This window comes from Salmo salar, chromosome ssa25 (genome assembly GCF_905237065.1).
Source record: "Salmo salar chromosome ssa25, Ssal_v3.1, whole genome shotgun sequence".
In the NCBI taxonomy this organism is placed as follows: domain Eukaryota; kingdom Metazoa; phylum Chordata; class Actinopteri; order Salmoniformes; family Salmonidae; genus Salmo; species Salmo salar.
In genome coordinates this window covers 53,663,072-53,678,286 of record NC_059466.1, presented here as the reverse complement: position 1 = coordinate 53,678,286, position 15,215 = coordinate 53,663,072, and the positions used below count along the sequence as shown (strand labels likewise).

General features: G+C 47.1%; 1 protein-coding gene across 2 annotated transcripts in view; it reads right to left on the bottom strand.

The window, feature by feature from the left end:
* The window catches only part of LOC106586959 (uncharacterized), a 35,045-nt gene extending 20,701 nt beyond the window's left edge, over window positions 1-14,344 (bottom strand). For both annotated transcript variants that reach the window (XM_045707905.1, XM_045707904.1), the window contains exons 1-5: window positions 14,032-14,344; window positions 13,850-13,906; window positions 10,144-10,270; window positions 5,343-5,432; window positions 5,039-5,214 (exon numbers count right to left, since the gene is read on the bottom strand). In XM_045707905.1, coding sequence (XP_045563861.1) covers window positions 5,039-5,214; window positions 5,343-5,432; window positions 10,144-10,270; window positions 13,850-13,906; window positions 14,032-14,083 — 502 coding nt within the window. In that variant the 5' untranslated portion in view covers window positions 14,084-14,344. The remainder of the gene's footprint in view (window positions 1-5,038; window positions 5,215-5,342; window positions 5,433-10,143; window positions 10,271-13,849; window positions 13,907-14,031) is intronic.
* Window positions 14,345-15,215: the final 871 nt, after the last annotated feature.

Genomic DNA, 15,215 nt, shown 5'->3' with positions numbered 1-15,215 from the left:
CCTAGTGGTTAGAGTGTAGGGGGGCAGGTAGCCTAGTGGTTAGAGTGTAGAGGAGGCAGGTAGCCTAGTGGTTAGAGTGTGAGGGGCGGCAGGTAGCCTAGTGGTTAGAGTGTAGGGGAGGCAGGTAGCCTAGTGGTTAGAGTGTAGGGGGGCAGGTAGCCTAGTGGTTAGAGTGTAGGGGCGGCAGGTAGCCTAGTGGTTAGAGTGGAGGGGAGGCAGGTAGCCTAGTGGTTAGAGTGTAGGGGAGGCAGGTAGCCTAGTGGTTAGAGTGGAGGGGGGGCAGGTAGCCTAGTGGTTAGAGTGTAGAGGTGGCAGGTAGCCTAGTGGTTAGAGTGTAGGGAGGCAGGTAGCCTAGTGGTTAGAGTGTAGGGGAGGCAGGTAGCCTAGTGGTTAGAGTGTAGGGGAGGCAGGTAGTCTAGTGGTTAGAGTGTAGGGGGGGCAGGTAGCCTAGTGGTTAGAGTGTAGAGGAGGCAGGTAGCCTAGTGGTTAGAGTGTAGGGGGGCAGGTAGCCTAGTGGTTAGAGGGGGCAGGTAGCCTAGTGGTTAGAGTGTAGGGAGGCATGTAGCCTAGTGGTTAGAGTGTAGGGGCGGCAGGTAGCCTAGTGGTTAGAGTGTAGGGGGGGCAGGTAGCCTAGTGGTTAGAGTGTAGGGGCGGCAGGTAGCCTAGTGGTTAGAGTGTAGGGGAGGCAGGTAGCCTAGTGGTTAGAGGGGCAGGTAGCCTAGTGGTTAGAGTGTAGGGGAGGCAGGTAGCCTAGTGGTTAGAGTGTAGGGGCGGCAGGTAGCCTAGTGGTTAGAGTGTAGGGGAGGCAGGTAGCCTAGTGGTTAGAGTGTAGGGGAGGCAGGTAGCCTAGTGGTTAGAGTGTAGGGGCGGCAGGTAGCCTAGTGGTTAGAGTGTAGGGGCGGCAGGTAGCCTAGTGGTTAGAGTGTAGGGAGGCAGGTAGCCTAGTGGTTAGAGTGTAGGGGGGCAGGTAGCCTAGTGGTTAGAGTGTAGGGGCGGCAGGTAGCCTAGTGGTTAGAGTGTAGGGGGGCAGGTAGCCCAGTGGTTAGAGTGGAGGGGAGGCAGGTAGCCTAGTGGTTAGAGTGTAGGGGTGGCAGGTAGCCTAGTGGTTAGAGTGTAGGGGGGCAGGTAGCCTAGTGGTTAGAGTGTAGGGGGGCAGGTAGCCTAGTGGTTAGAGTGTAGGGGCGGCAGGTAGCCTAGTGGTTAGAGTGGAGGGGAGGCAGGTAGCCTAGTGGTTAGAGTGTAGGGGCGGCAGGTAGCCTAGTGGTTAGAGTGTAGGGGGGCAGGTAGCCTAGTGGTTAGAGTGTAGGGGAGGCAGGTAGCCTAGTGGTTAGAGTGTAGGGGAGGCAGGTAGCCTAGTGGTTAGAGTGTAGGGGTGGCAGGTAGCCTAGTGGTTAGAGTGTAGGGGGAGGCAGGTAGCCTAGTGGTTAGAGTGTAGGGGGGCAGGTAGCCTAGTGGTTAGATGGTAGAGGAGGCAGGTAGCCTAGTGGTTAGAGTGTAGGGGGGCAGGTAGCCTAGTGGTTAGAGTGTGGGGGAGGCAGGTAGCCTAGTGGTTAGAGTGTAGGGGAGGCAGGTAGCCTAGTGGTTAGAGTGGAGGGGGCAGGTAGCCTAGTGGTTAGAGTGTAGGGGGGCAGGTAGCCTAGTGGTTAGAGTGTAGGGACGGCAGGTAGCCTAGTGGTTAGAGTGGAGGGGAGGCAGGTAGCCTAGTGGTTAGAGTGGAGGGGAGGCAGGTAGCCTAGTGGTTAGAGTGGAGGGAGGCAGGTAGCCTAGTGGTTAGAGTGGCAGGTAGCCTAGTGGTTAGAGTGGCCAGGTAGCCTAGTGGTTACAGTGGAGGGGAGGCAGGTAGCCTAGTGGTTAGAGTGGAGGGAGGCAGGTAGCCTAGTGGTTAGAGTGGCAGGTAGCCTAGTGGTTAGAGTGTAGGGGCGGTAGGTAGCCTAGTGGTTAGAGTGGAGGGGGGGCAGGTAGCCTAGTGGTTAGAGGAGGCAGGTAGCCTAGTGGTTAGGGTGGAGGGGCGGCAGGTAGCCTAGTGGTTAGAGGGGGCAGGTAGCCTAGTGGTTAGAGTGGCAGGTAGCCTAGTGGTTAGAGTGTAGAGGGCGGCAGGTAGCCTAGTGGTTAGAGTGTAGAGGGTGGCAGGTAGCCTAGTGGTTAGAGTGTAGAGGGAGGCAGGTAGCCTAGTGGTTAGAGTGGAGGGGCGGCAGGTAGCCTAGTGGTTAGAGTGTAGGGGGGGCAGGTAGCCTAGTGGTTAGAGTATAGGGGCGGCAGGTAGCCTAGTGGTTAGAGTGTAGGGGAGGCAGGTAGTCTAGTGGTTAGAGTGTAGGGGAGGCAGGTAGCCTAGTGGTTAGAGTGTAGGGGCGGCAGGTAGCCTAGTGGTTAGAGTGTAGGGGGGGCAGGTAGCCTAGTGGTTAGAGTGTAGGGGAGGCAGGTAGCCTAGTGGTTAGAGTGTAGGGGCGGCAGGTAGCCTAGTGGTTAGAGTGTAGGGGGGCAGGTAGCCTAGTGGTTAGAGTGTAGGGGTGGCAGGTAGCCTAGTGGTTAGAGTGTAGGGGGGCAGGTAGCCTAGTGGTTAGAGTGGAGGGGGCGGCAGGTAGCCTAGTGGTTAGAGTGGAGGGAGGCAGGTAGCCTAGTGGTTAGAGTGTAGGGGGGCAGGTAGCCTAGTGGTTAGAGTGGAGGGGCGGCAGGTAGCCCTAGTGGTTAGAGTGGAGGGCGGCAGGTAGCCTAGTGGTTAGAGTGTAGGGGAGGCAGGTAGCCTAGTGGTTAGAGTGTAGGGGCGGCAGGTAGCCTAGTGGTTAGAGTGTAGGGGGGGCAGGTAGCCTAGTGGTTAGAGTGTAGAGGAGGCAGGTAGCCTAGTGGTTAGAGTGTGAGGTGGCAGGTAGCCTAGTGGTTAGAGGGTAGGGGAGGCAGGTAGCCTAGTGGTTAGAGTGTAGGGGGGCAGGTAGCCTAGTGGTTAGAGTGTAGGGGCGGCAGGTAGCCTAGTGGTTAGAGTGTAGGGGAGGCAGGTAGCCTAGTGGTTAGAGGGGCAGGTAGCCTAGTGGTTAGGAGTGTAGGGGGGCAGGTAGCCTAGTGGTTAGAGTGTGGGGCGGCAGGTAGCCTAGTGGTTAGAGTGTAGGGGGGCAGGTAGCCTAGTGGTTAGAGTGTAGGGGCGGCAGGTAGCCTAGTGGTTAGAGTGTAGGGGAGGCAGGTAGCCTAGTGGTTAGGGTGGAGGGCGGCAGGTAGCCTAGTGGTTAGAGGGGGGCAGGTAGCCTAGTGGTTAGAGTGGCAGGTAGCCTAGTGGTTAGAGTGTAGAGGGCGGCAGGTAGCCTAGTGGTTAGAGTGTAGAGGGTGGCAGGTAGCCTAGTGGTTAGAGTGTAGAGGGAGGCAGGTAGCCTAGTGGTTAGAGTGGAGGGGCGGCAGGTAGCCTAGTGGTTAGAGTGTGGGGGGCAGGTAGCCTAGTGGTTAGAGTATAGGGGCGGCAGGTAGCCTAGTGGTTAGAGTGTAGGGGAGGCAGGTAGCCTAGTGGTTAGAGTGTAGGGAGGCAGGTAGCCTAGTGGTTAGAGTGTAGGGCGGCAGGTAGCCTAGTGGTTAGAGTGTAGGGGGCAGGTAGCCTAGTGGTTAGAGTGTAGGGGGGCAGGTAGCCTAGTGGTTAGAGTGTAGGGGCGGCAGGTAGCCTAGTGGTTAGAGTGTGGGGGGGGCAGGTAGCCTAGTGGTTAGAGTGTAGGGGTGGCAGGTAGCCTAGTGGTTAGAGTGTAGGGGGGGCAGGTAGCCTAGTGGTTAGAGTGGAGGGGCGGCAGGTAGCCTAGTGGTTAGAGTGGAGGGGAGGCAGGTAGCCTAGTGGTTAGAGTGTAGGGGGGGCAGGTAGCCTAGTGGTTAGAGTGGAGGGGCGGCAGGTACCCTAGTGGTTAGAGTGGAGGGGCGGCAGGTAGCCTAGTGGTTAGAGTGTAGGGGAGGCAGGTAGCCTAGTGGTTAGAGTGTAGGGGCGGCAGGTAGCCTAGTGGTTAGAGTGTAGGGGGGCAGGTAGCCTAGTGGTTAGAGTGTAGAGGAGGCAGGTAGCCTAGTGGTTAGAGTGTAGGGCGGCAGGTAGCCTAGTGGTTAGAGGGTAGGGGAGGCAGGTAGCCTAGTGGTTAGAGTGTAGGGGGCAGGTAGCCTAGTGGTTAGAGTGTAGGGGCGGCAGGTAGCCTAGTGGTTAGAGTGTAGGGGAGGCAGGTAGCCTAGTGGTTAGAGGGGCAGGTAGCCTAGTTGTTAGAGTGTAGGGGAGGCAGGTAGCCTAGTGGTTAGAGTGTAGGGGGCGGCAGGTAGCCTAGTGGTTAGAGTGTAGGGGGGCAGGTAGCCTAGTGGTTAGAGTGTAGGGGCGGCAGGTAGCCTAGTGGTTAGAGTGTAGGGGAGGCAGGTAGCCTAGTGGTTGAGAGGGGGCAGGTAGCCTAGTGGTTAGAGTGTAGGGGAGGCAGGTAGCCTAGTGGTTAGAGTGTAGGGGGAGGCAGGTAGCCTAGTGGTTAGAGTGTAGGGAGGCAGGTAGCCTAGTGGTTAGAGTGTAGGGGAGGCAGGTAGCCTAGTGGTTAGAGTGTAGGGGCGGCAGGTAGCCTAGTGGTTAGAGTGTAGGGGGGCAGGTAGCCTAGTGGTTAGAGTGTAGGGGCGGCAGGTAGCCTAGTGGTTAGAGTGTGGGGGGGCAGGTAGCCTAGTGGTTAGAGTGTAGGGGGGCAGGTAGCCTAGTGGTTAGAGTGTAGGGGCGGCAGGTAGCCTAGTGGTTAGAGTGTAGGGGGCGGCAGGTAGCCTAGTGGTTAGAGTGTAGAGGGGGCAGGTAGCCTAGTGGTTAGAGTGTAGGGGGGGCAGGTAGCCTAGTGGTTAGAGTGGAGGGCTGACAAGGTAAAAATCTGTCGTTCTGCCCCTGAACAAGGCAGTTAACCCACTGTTCCTAGGCCGTCATTGTAAATAAGAATTTGTTCTTAACTGACTTGCCAAGTTAAATAAATAAATGTTTTTTAATGAAGTCATCCAGGGCTTTATGACTAGTAGACAAGATGAGTCAGCAGTGCTTGTGTTTACCGTTAGGAATCATTGTCCCAGTAGTTACCTAGTAAATTCTCTTTGGCTGTTATCTGGTCCTCACAAGCTTTAATCCTGCTTTCAAGCTCTTCTTTTTCTGACTGGATCATCAGCAGCTGCTTGGCCAGAGGGTTCTGGCAGTAACTCTCTCTGTGCTGCTGGAAAACCTTCCTGTAGCACTCCATTCTCTCCTGATACACTTTCCTACAGCAGACACATTGGAGGACTACGTATAACTGATTTAGTGGTAGGGGTTGTCTAATTATTCTGTGCTTTTTCACTGTAAATGACCATGATGTAAATAAAGGTCAAGACAAAATGTAGGCCTTTACATGTCTTCATTACAGTTGTCTCGTCTCCTCTCCAATTCAGCCTGCAGCGTCTTCTCATACTGCAGCAGGAGGCTGTTAGTTCCCTTTAGACTGCAAGAGAGGGGGGTACCATGATACAAGAATCCACAGCAGGGCCTGTATTTACAGAGTGTCTCAGAGTGCTGTCCAGGATCAGGTCCCCCCTGTCTATATAATGATGTTCATTATCATCTACTGCAACACTGATCCTAGATCAGCACTCCTACTCTGATATGTTTTGTGAATGCAATCCAAAGCTAGGGCAGGCCTGGCTGTACATGGGTCTTTCTATAAACTAGGGTACCAACCTACACTACAGGCCTGGCTGTACATGGGTCTTTCTATAAACTAGGGTACCAACCTACACTACAGGCCTGGCTGTACATGGGTCTTACTATAAACTAGGGTACCAACCTACACTACAGGCCTGGCTGTACATGGGTCTTTCTATAAACTAGGGTACCAACCTACACTACAGGCCTGGCTGTACATGGGTCTTTCTATAAACTAGGGTACCAACCTACACTACAGGCCTGGCTGTACATGGGTCTTTATATAAACTAGGGTACCAACCTACACTACAGGCCTGGCTGTACATGGGTCTTTCTATAAACTAGGGTACCAACCTACACTACATGCCTGGCTGTACATGGGTCTTTCTATAAACTCGGGTACCAGCCTACACTACAGGCCTGGCTGTACATGGGTCTTTCTATAAACTAGGGTACCAACCTACACTACAGGCCTGGCTGTACATGGGTCTTTCTATAAACTAGGGTACCAACCTACACTACAGGCCTGGCTGTACATGGGTCTTTCTATAAACTAGGGTACCAGCCTACACTACAGGCCTGGCTGTACATGGGTCTTTCTATAAACTAGGGTACCAACCTACACTACAGGCCTGGCTGTACATGGGTCTTTCTATAAACTAGGGTACCAACCTACACTACATGCCTGGCTGTACATGGGTCTTTCTATAAACTAGGGTACCAGCCTACACTACAGGCCTGGCTGTACATGGGTCTTTCTATAAACTAGGGTACCAACCTACACTACAGGCCTGGCTGTACATGGGTCTTTCTATAAACTAGGGTACCAACCTACACTACAGGCCTGGCTGTACATGGGTCTTTCTATAAACTAGGGTACCAACTAGATGTTGGAACATTGCTGCGGGGACTTGATCCATTCAGCCACAAGAGCATTAGTGAGGTCGGGCACTGATGTTGGGCGATTAGGCCTGGCTCACAGTCGGCGTTCCAAATCATCTCAAAGGTGTTCGATGGGGTTGAGGTCAGGGCTCTGTGCAGGCAAGTCAAGTTCTTCCACACTGATCTCGACAAACCATTTCTGTATGGACCTCGCTTTGTGAGGGGGAATTGTCATGCTGAAACAGGAAAGGGCCTTCCAAAACTGTTGTTACAAAGTGGGAAGCACAGAATCGCCTAGAATATAATTCTATGCTGTAGCATTAAGATTTCCCTCCACTGGAACTAAGAGACTTAGCCCAAACCATGAAAAAAAAGCCCCAAACCATTATTCCTCCTCCACCAAACTTTACAGTTGGCACTATGCATTGGGGCAGGTAGCGTTCTCCTGGCATCCGCCAAACCCGGATTCATCCGTCGGACTGCCAGATGGTGAAGCGTGATTCATCACTCCAGAGAACACGTTTCCACTGCTCCAGAGTCCAATGGCGGCGAGCTTTACACCACTCCAGCCGACACTTTGCATTGCGCATGTTGATCTGAGGCTTGTGTGAGGCTCCTCAGCCATGGAAAAACATTTCATGAAGCTCCCAACGAACAGTTATTGTGCTGAAGTTGCTTCAAGAGGCAGTTTGGAACTTGGTAGTGAGTGATGCAACCGAGGACAGACGATTTTTATGCGCTACGTGGTTCAGCAGTCCAGTTCTGTGAGCTTTTGTGGCCTACCATTCAAGACAACGCAAGAGTGGGTTCGGAACAAGTCTCTGATTGTCCTTGAGTGGCCCAGCCAGAGCCCGGACTTGAACCCGATCTAACATCTCTGGAGAGACCTGAAAATAGCTGTGCGTCGACACTCCCCATCCAACCTGACAGAGTTTGAGAGGATCTGCAGAGAAGAATGGGAGAAACTCCTCAAATACAGGTGTGCCAAGCTTGTAGCGTCATACCCAAGAAGACTCGAGGCTGTAATCGCTGCCAAAGGTGCTTCAACAAAGTACTGAGTAAAGGGTCTGAATACTTAATGTAAATGTAATACTTCCGTTTTTTACATTTTTATTAATTTGCATAAAATTCTAAAAACCAGTTTTTGTTTTTTCATTATGGGGTATTGTATGCAGATTAATGAGGGGAAACAATGATTTAATCCATTTTAGAATATGGCCGTACCGTAACAAAATGTGGGAAAATTCAAAGGGTCTGAATACTTCCCGAATGTCGTCACTTTCGTTTGTTTCCCACCGCTTCAATTGAAGGGTGTTGCCCTGCTCTGTTGCGGTAAAATCACGTGTGGTTATTATGAGGACGACAACATCTAATGTTGGCTTCAACTTGGCTTTCCATACAAATCCTTCCATTAAAAAGGGAACCTGCTTTTTGGTGACTTTCTCATTATAAAAACAGTGATGGTGAAATAAGCTACCTCTATTCATGGATGTGTCTGTGTTGACCTCATAGCCTACAGATACATCGCCATGCATCCAATTTATTTAGTCAGCAAGTCCACATTATTATATTGTAGAATGTGATAATCTGAATATCAAAGCATTGGCAAGACATAAAAAATCCTTATTGTTCAAGTGGTAATGGTCTACCTTCTATTGAGGAGGTTCTATATCCTTATTCTTCAAGTGGTAATGGTCTACCTTCTATTGAGGAGGTTCTATATCCTTATTCTTCAAGTGGTAATGGTCTACCTTCTATTGAGGAGGTTCTATATCCTTATTCTTCAAGTGGTAATGGTCTACCTTCTATTGAGGAGGTTCTATATCCTTATTCTTCAAGTGGTAATGGTCTACCTTCTATTGAGGAGGTTCTATATCCTTATTCTTCAAGTGGTAATGGTCTACCTTCTATTGAGGAGGTTCTATATCCTTATTCTTCAAGTGGTAATGGTCTACCTTCTATTGAGGAGGTTCTATATCCTTATTCTTCAAGTGGTAATGGTCTACCTTCTATTGAGGAGGTTCTATATCCTTATTCTTCAAGTGGTAATGGTCTACCTTCTATTGAGGAGGTTCTATATCCTTATTCTTCAAGTGGTAATGGTCTACCTTCTATTGAGGAGGTTCTATATCCTTATTCTTCAAGTGGTAATGGTCTACCTTCTATTGAGGAGGTTCTATATCCTTATTCTTCAAGTGGTAATGGTCTACCTTCTATTGAGGAGGTTCTATATCCTTATTCTTCAAGTGGTAATGGTCTACCTTCTATTGAGGAGGTTCTATATCCTTATTCTTCAAGTGGTAATGGTCTACCTTCTATTGAGGAGGTTCTATATCCTTATTCTTCAAGTGGTAATGGTCTACCTTCTATTGAGGAGGTTCTATATCCTTATTCTTCAAGTGGTAATGGTCTACCTTCTATTGAGGAGGTTCTATATCCTTATTCTTCAAGTGGTAATGGTCTACCTTCTATTGAGGAGGTTCTATATCCTTATTCTTCAAGTGGTAATGGTCTACCTTCTATTGAGGAGGTTCTATATCCTTATTCTTCAAGTGGTAATGGTCTACCTTCTATTGAGGAGGTTCTATATCCTTATTCTTCAAGTGGTAATGGTCTACCTTCTATTGAGGGAGGTTCTATATCCTTATTCTTCAAGTGGTAATGGTCTACCTTCTATTGAGGAGGTTCTATATCCTTATTCTTCAAGTGGTAATGGTCTACCTTCTATTGAGGAGGTTCTATATCCTTATTCTTCAAGTGGTAATGGTCTACCTTCTATTGAGGAGGTTCTATATCCTTATTCTTCAAGTGGTAATGGTCTACCTTCTATTGAGGAGGTTCTATATCCTTATTCTTCAAGTGGTAATGGTCTACCTTCTATTGAGGAGGTTCTATATCCTTATTCTTCAAGTGGTAATGGTCTACCTTCTATTGAGGAGGTTCTATATCCTTATTCTTCAAGTGGTAATGGTCTACCTTCTATTGAGGAGGTTCTATATCCTTATTCTTCAAGTGGTAATGGTCTACCTTCTATTGAGGAGGTTCTATATCCTTATTCTTCAAGTGGTAATGGTCTACCTTCTATTGAGGAGGTTCTATATCCTTATTCTTCAAGTGGTAATGGTCTACCTTCTATTGAGGAGGTTCTATATCCTTATTCTTCAAGTGGTAATGGTCTACCTTCTATTGAGGAGGTTCTATATCCTTATTCTTCAAGTGGTAATGGTCTACCTTCTATTGAGGAGGTTCTATATCCTTATTCTTCAAGTGGTAATGGTCTACCTTCTATTGAGGAGGAGGGGGGTTCTATATTATTATGTACAGTTATAGAAACCAATTGTACAACATTGAGGTCCTTGAAAATTATAATGAAGTACTTAAAAAAAAGTCCCTGAAAGTCCTTGAATTTGACTTGATGAACCCTGCTTAAAGTATGTATAGTTATAGGCCAATTTGCATATATTCACTTGCATTCCTCTAGTCTAAAGTACACATGTGGAACTGCATGAAAAACCTTTTCGTTTTTGTTTCAAACGATTTTGAAATGTTGATTCCAATGTCACACAATGGCCCCATTATTTATAAAGACCCACATACAAAAAAAAAACACAACAACGATTTTGCTTTACCTTTTCGTATTGCCTTTGAGATGCTTCACAATGTTCTGCTTATGATGAGATTCCTCCTCAAGCTTCCTGACGTTTTCCTGGATCCCTTTGATGTAGGATTTCTTGTCAGCAACATTGGCTTTGCCGACTGGTGAGACAATGAAATAAACGGATTCATGAACACCATACAGCTAAAACAGACAACCACAACAGAAATTGTTACCTATGGCCCGCCCTTGATGTGATGTTATTAAAGGCCTGAGAGACTGTAGGATCGTCTCACTTCTTTTTGTTCTATCAAGTTTTTAAATTCATAACATTCATACAATACATCCTGTGCAGCGCCTACGGAAAGTATTCAGACCCCTTGACTTTTTTTCCACATTTTGTTACGTTACAGCCTTATTCTAAAATGGATTAAATTATATTTGTTCCTCATCAATCTACACACAATACCCCATAAAGACAAAGTCAAAACAAGTTTTTAGACATTTTTGCAAATGTATTAAAAATAAATTAAAAAAAACAGATACCTTATTTACGTAACAATTCAGACACTTTGCTATGAGACTCGAAATGTAGATTGTGTCGAGGCACAGATCTGGGGAAGGGTACCAAAAAATGTTTGCAGCATTGAATGTCTCAAAGAACACAGTGGCCTCCATTCTTAAATGGAAGAAGTTTGGAACCACCAAGGCTCTTCCTAGAGCTGGCCGCCCGGACAAACTGAGCAATCGGGGGAGAAGGGCCTTGGTCAGGGAGGTGACCAAGAACCCGATGGTCACTCTGACAGAGCTATAGAGTTCCTCTGTGGAGATAGGAGAACCTTCCAGAAGGACAACCATCTCTGCAGCACTCCACCAATCTGGCCTTTATGGTAGATTGGCCAGACGGAAGCCACTCCTCAGTGAAAGGCACATGACAGCCCACTTGGAGTTTGCCAAAAGGCACCTGAAGGACTCTCAGACCATAAGAAAAAACATTCTCTGGTCTGATGAAACCAAGATTGCACTTTTTTTCCTGAATGCCAAGCGTCACGTCTGGAGGAAACCTGGCACCATCCCTATGGTGAAGCATGGTGGTGGCAGCATCATGCTGTGGGGATGTTTTCAGTGGCAGGGAGACTAGTCAGGATCGAGGGAAAGATTAACGGAGCAAAGTACAAAGAGATCCTTGATGAAAACCTGCTCCAGAGCGGTCAGGACCTCAGACTGGGGTGAAGGTTCACCTTCCAACAGGACAACGACCCTAAGCACACAGCCAAGACAACGCAGGAGTGGCTTCAGGACAAGTCTCTGAATGTCCTTGAGTGTCCCAGCCAGAACCCGGACTTGAACCCGATCAAACATCTCTGGAGAGACCTGAAAATAGCTGTGCAGCGACGCTCCCCATCCAACCTGACAGAGCTTGAGAGGATCTGCAGAGAAGAATGGGAGAAACTCCCCAAATACAGGTGTGCCAAGCTTGTAGCGTCATACCCAAGAAGACTCGAGGCCGTAATCGCTGCCAAATGTGCTTCAACAAAGTACTGAGTAAAGGATCTGAATACTTATGTAAATGTTATATTGCCTGATTTTGTTATTTTATAAATTTGCAAACATTTCTAAAAACCTGTCTTTGCTATGTCAATATGGGTTATTGTGTGTAGATTGATGGGGGAACGAACGAACGGACTATTAAAATCCATTTTAGAATAAGGCTGTAACGTAACAAAATGTGGAAAAAGTCAAGGGGTCTGAATACTTTCCGAATGCTCTGTATATACAGTATGTATATAGAGTGGGGTCCCAAATTATCGACCCCCCTGATAAGGATGTGCAATAATGACTCTATAAAATAAATAATTCAAATACTGAGCTACATTGTATGCTAAAGGAAATGGGACATTATATTATTTTATATGATTATAAATTTATAATTTATACAATTGCCCAGAGAAAGATATTTTCTTTAACAAGTAATGTTTTCTCTCAAAAAGGTTGGGGTAAAAAATTATTGACACCCCTAAAGATTCTTATAAATAATGTGGTCAAAAGTGTAGTATTTGGTCATATTCCTAGCACGCAATGACTACATAAAGCTTGTGACTCTACAAATTTGTTGGATGCAATAGAATATCAAGGGTAAATAATGTACTGTGTCATTTTGGAGCCAAACACTTCTACATTAATGTGGATGCTACCATGATTACAGATAATCCTGAATGAATGGTGAATAATGATGACAGAGATAGAGGGTAAATGATCATAGCACCAAGACATGCTAACCTCTCACCATCACCAATAACAGGGGAGTTGAGCATGTCTTGGGATTATGATCTTTGACCCTCTGTAGCTTGGTCACTCATCATTATTCACCATTCATTACATTAATGTAGAAGTGTTTAGAAACATATTCTATTCTTATTTATAATAAAAGTGACTCCAAAATCAAACAATATATTATATTACTATTGGGCACAAAATAACCTGAAACACAACTAAAAACGAACTGCAAATGCATCCAATAAGTTTGTAGAGTCACGAGCTGTACTGTAAGGAATATGGGACCAAATATACTCTACTTTATTTATATACGATTCTTTAGCAGTGTCAACAATATTGACCCCTACCTTTTGAGAAAACAATTATATTACTTGTTAAAGAAAATATATCTTTCTCTGAACAATTGTGGTAGTAAAAAAATAATATAATTTCCTCTTTTTTTTTGCGCATACAATATACAGTTGAAGTTGGAAGTTTACATACACCCTGGCCCTGTGAACCCTGGCCCTGTGAATCCTGGCCCTCCCTGTGAATCCTGGCCCTGTGAATCCTGGCCGTGGGCAGTTCCATAAGGAGAATTTCCATCAATGTGAGCAGCCATTGCTGCAATGGTAACTGATGAGGTGGAATCCACCTTCATACAATACTTTCACTTAGCAGCTGTGGTTCCTGCCAACCACATCTCCACTGGCATTCTGTCAAGTGCAATTCATGAATCACAAAGCAAAATCACTATTGGATGTAATGACAATATTTGGTCTATAAGTACAGAGATAATATCATTGACTTTCCCCCAGAATTCAACCTGGTTAAGGGCTGGTCAGTCTGCATTTCACTGTGAGGTCTTCACCTGTTGGTTAAGGGCTGGTCAGTCTGCATTTCACTGTGAGGTCTACACCTGTTGGTTAAGGGCTGGTCAGTCTGCATTTCACTGTGAGGTCTTCACCTGTTGGTTAAGGGCTGGTCAGTCTGCATTTCACTGTGAGGTCTTCACCTGTTGGTTAAGGGCTGGTCAGTCTGCATTTCACTGTGAGGTCTACACCTGTTGGTTAAGGGCTGGTCAGTCTGCATTTCACTGTGAGGTCTACACCTGTTGGTTAAGGGCTGGTCAGTCTGCATTTCACTGTGAGGTCTACACCTGTTGGTTAAGGGCTGGTCAGTCTGCATTTCACTGTGAGGTCTACACCTGTTGGTTAAGGGCTGGTCAGTCTGCATTTCACTGTAAGGTCTACACCTGTTGGTTAAGGGCTGGTCAGTCTGCATTTCACATTATAGCACATGCTGAAAAGTACCATGGTCCTCTGTGGAGCAGAATTCACATAAAAAGCGATGGACTAACATTATCCAATTTCTGACACCGATGTAGCTGTTATCAGCTAGAGCAGGGCTTGAACCAGTCACCATGAGATAGCCAGTCACCCCATATCGCTAGCTGCCTTCTGTGAGCCTGCACCATCACTTACTTTGAATCTGTTGATTGATCTGATCCCTCTTCTGAGCGATGTCCCTGGTTTGCAGAGCTGTAAATCAGCAAAGAAAACCAACCAGTTAGTAAACGAGCTAGTCAACGTTAGCCATTTAACTCCTGTAAGTCACTAGCTATGGTTAGGGTATAGTGGAATAAAGGTCCAAGTTGAAAACGTACCTAGCTGGAGAAGTAAGCTGTCCATACTGCCCGAGGAATCATGGTCATCCATTTCAATAGGTCTGACAAACAATAACGGTCAACCGGCTAACAGTTAGCAAGCTGTTAGCTAGCTAGCGTTACATACAACTTTAAGCAAGGTGCAAAAAGTAAAACAAAGAATTAAAACGTTATTGGCAGGCAAAAACGAAACTACAGCTCACTTTCAACACAAATGTTTAGGCTACAAATAATTTAAAAAAAATATATATGTATTTTAAATCTTGGCTATAGCTGACTAACACGCTAGCGAACTAAACGTAACGTTAGTTTCTGCCTGCGTCGACTGTGTTGTTATGGCAACGACGCGCGCGCGCGGCTGTCCGTCTCCAGCGCAACGCTTTGGCGCCATCTGCCACCGGAACATGCAACCGGAACATGACCATTTATGGAGTGATTGTCCTGTCCTCTTAGTAACCAGCAGGTGGCGACAAAAGCACGTCACATTCTTATTGTCAAACCTTGACTGGTTGAAACGTGCCAATGCGGGTAGTGGGAGGAAGGAGGGAAGCAAAAGTGTCGTTTGAAGTTGAAAGCACGTCGAGTACAGTTAGCGAGAAAAATGAGTGAAGTGACGACAGTGAAGTACAATAATGGAACAAAAAGGGATAAAATTGTGGAATAAGAGTCTGACGAATCGTTGCTTGTTGGACTACGTTTTTTGGATAAGGATGTTTATTTGGGAAACCCTTTTGAAGTCACGAGGATGGTGAAGAAGATGGTGAAAAAGGCGTTGGGAAAAGTGGATGCAGTCATAGTGACCAGGAGTGGTGTTGATATCGTGTAGTCATAGTAACCAGGAGTGGTGTTGATATTGTGTAGTCATAGTGACCAGGAGTGGTGTCGATATCGCGTAGTCATAGTGACCAGGAGTGGTGTCGATATCGCGTAGGCATAGTAACCAGGAGTGGTGTCGATATCGTGTAGTCATAGTGACCAAGAGTGGTGTCGATATCGTGTAGTCATAGTAACCAGGAGTGGTGTTGATATTGTGTAGTCATAGTAACCAGGAGTGGTGTTGATATCGTGTAGTCATAGTGACCAGGAGTGGTGTCGATATCGCGTAGGCATAGTGACCAGGAGTGGTGTCGATATCGTGTAGTCATAGTGACCAGGAGTGGTGTCGATATCGTGTAGTCATAGTG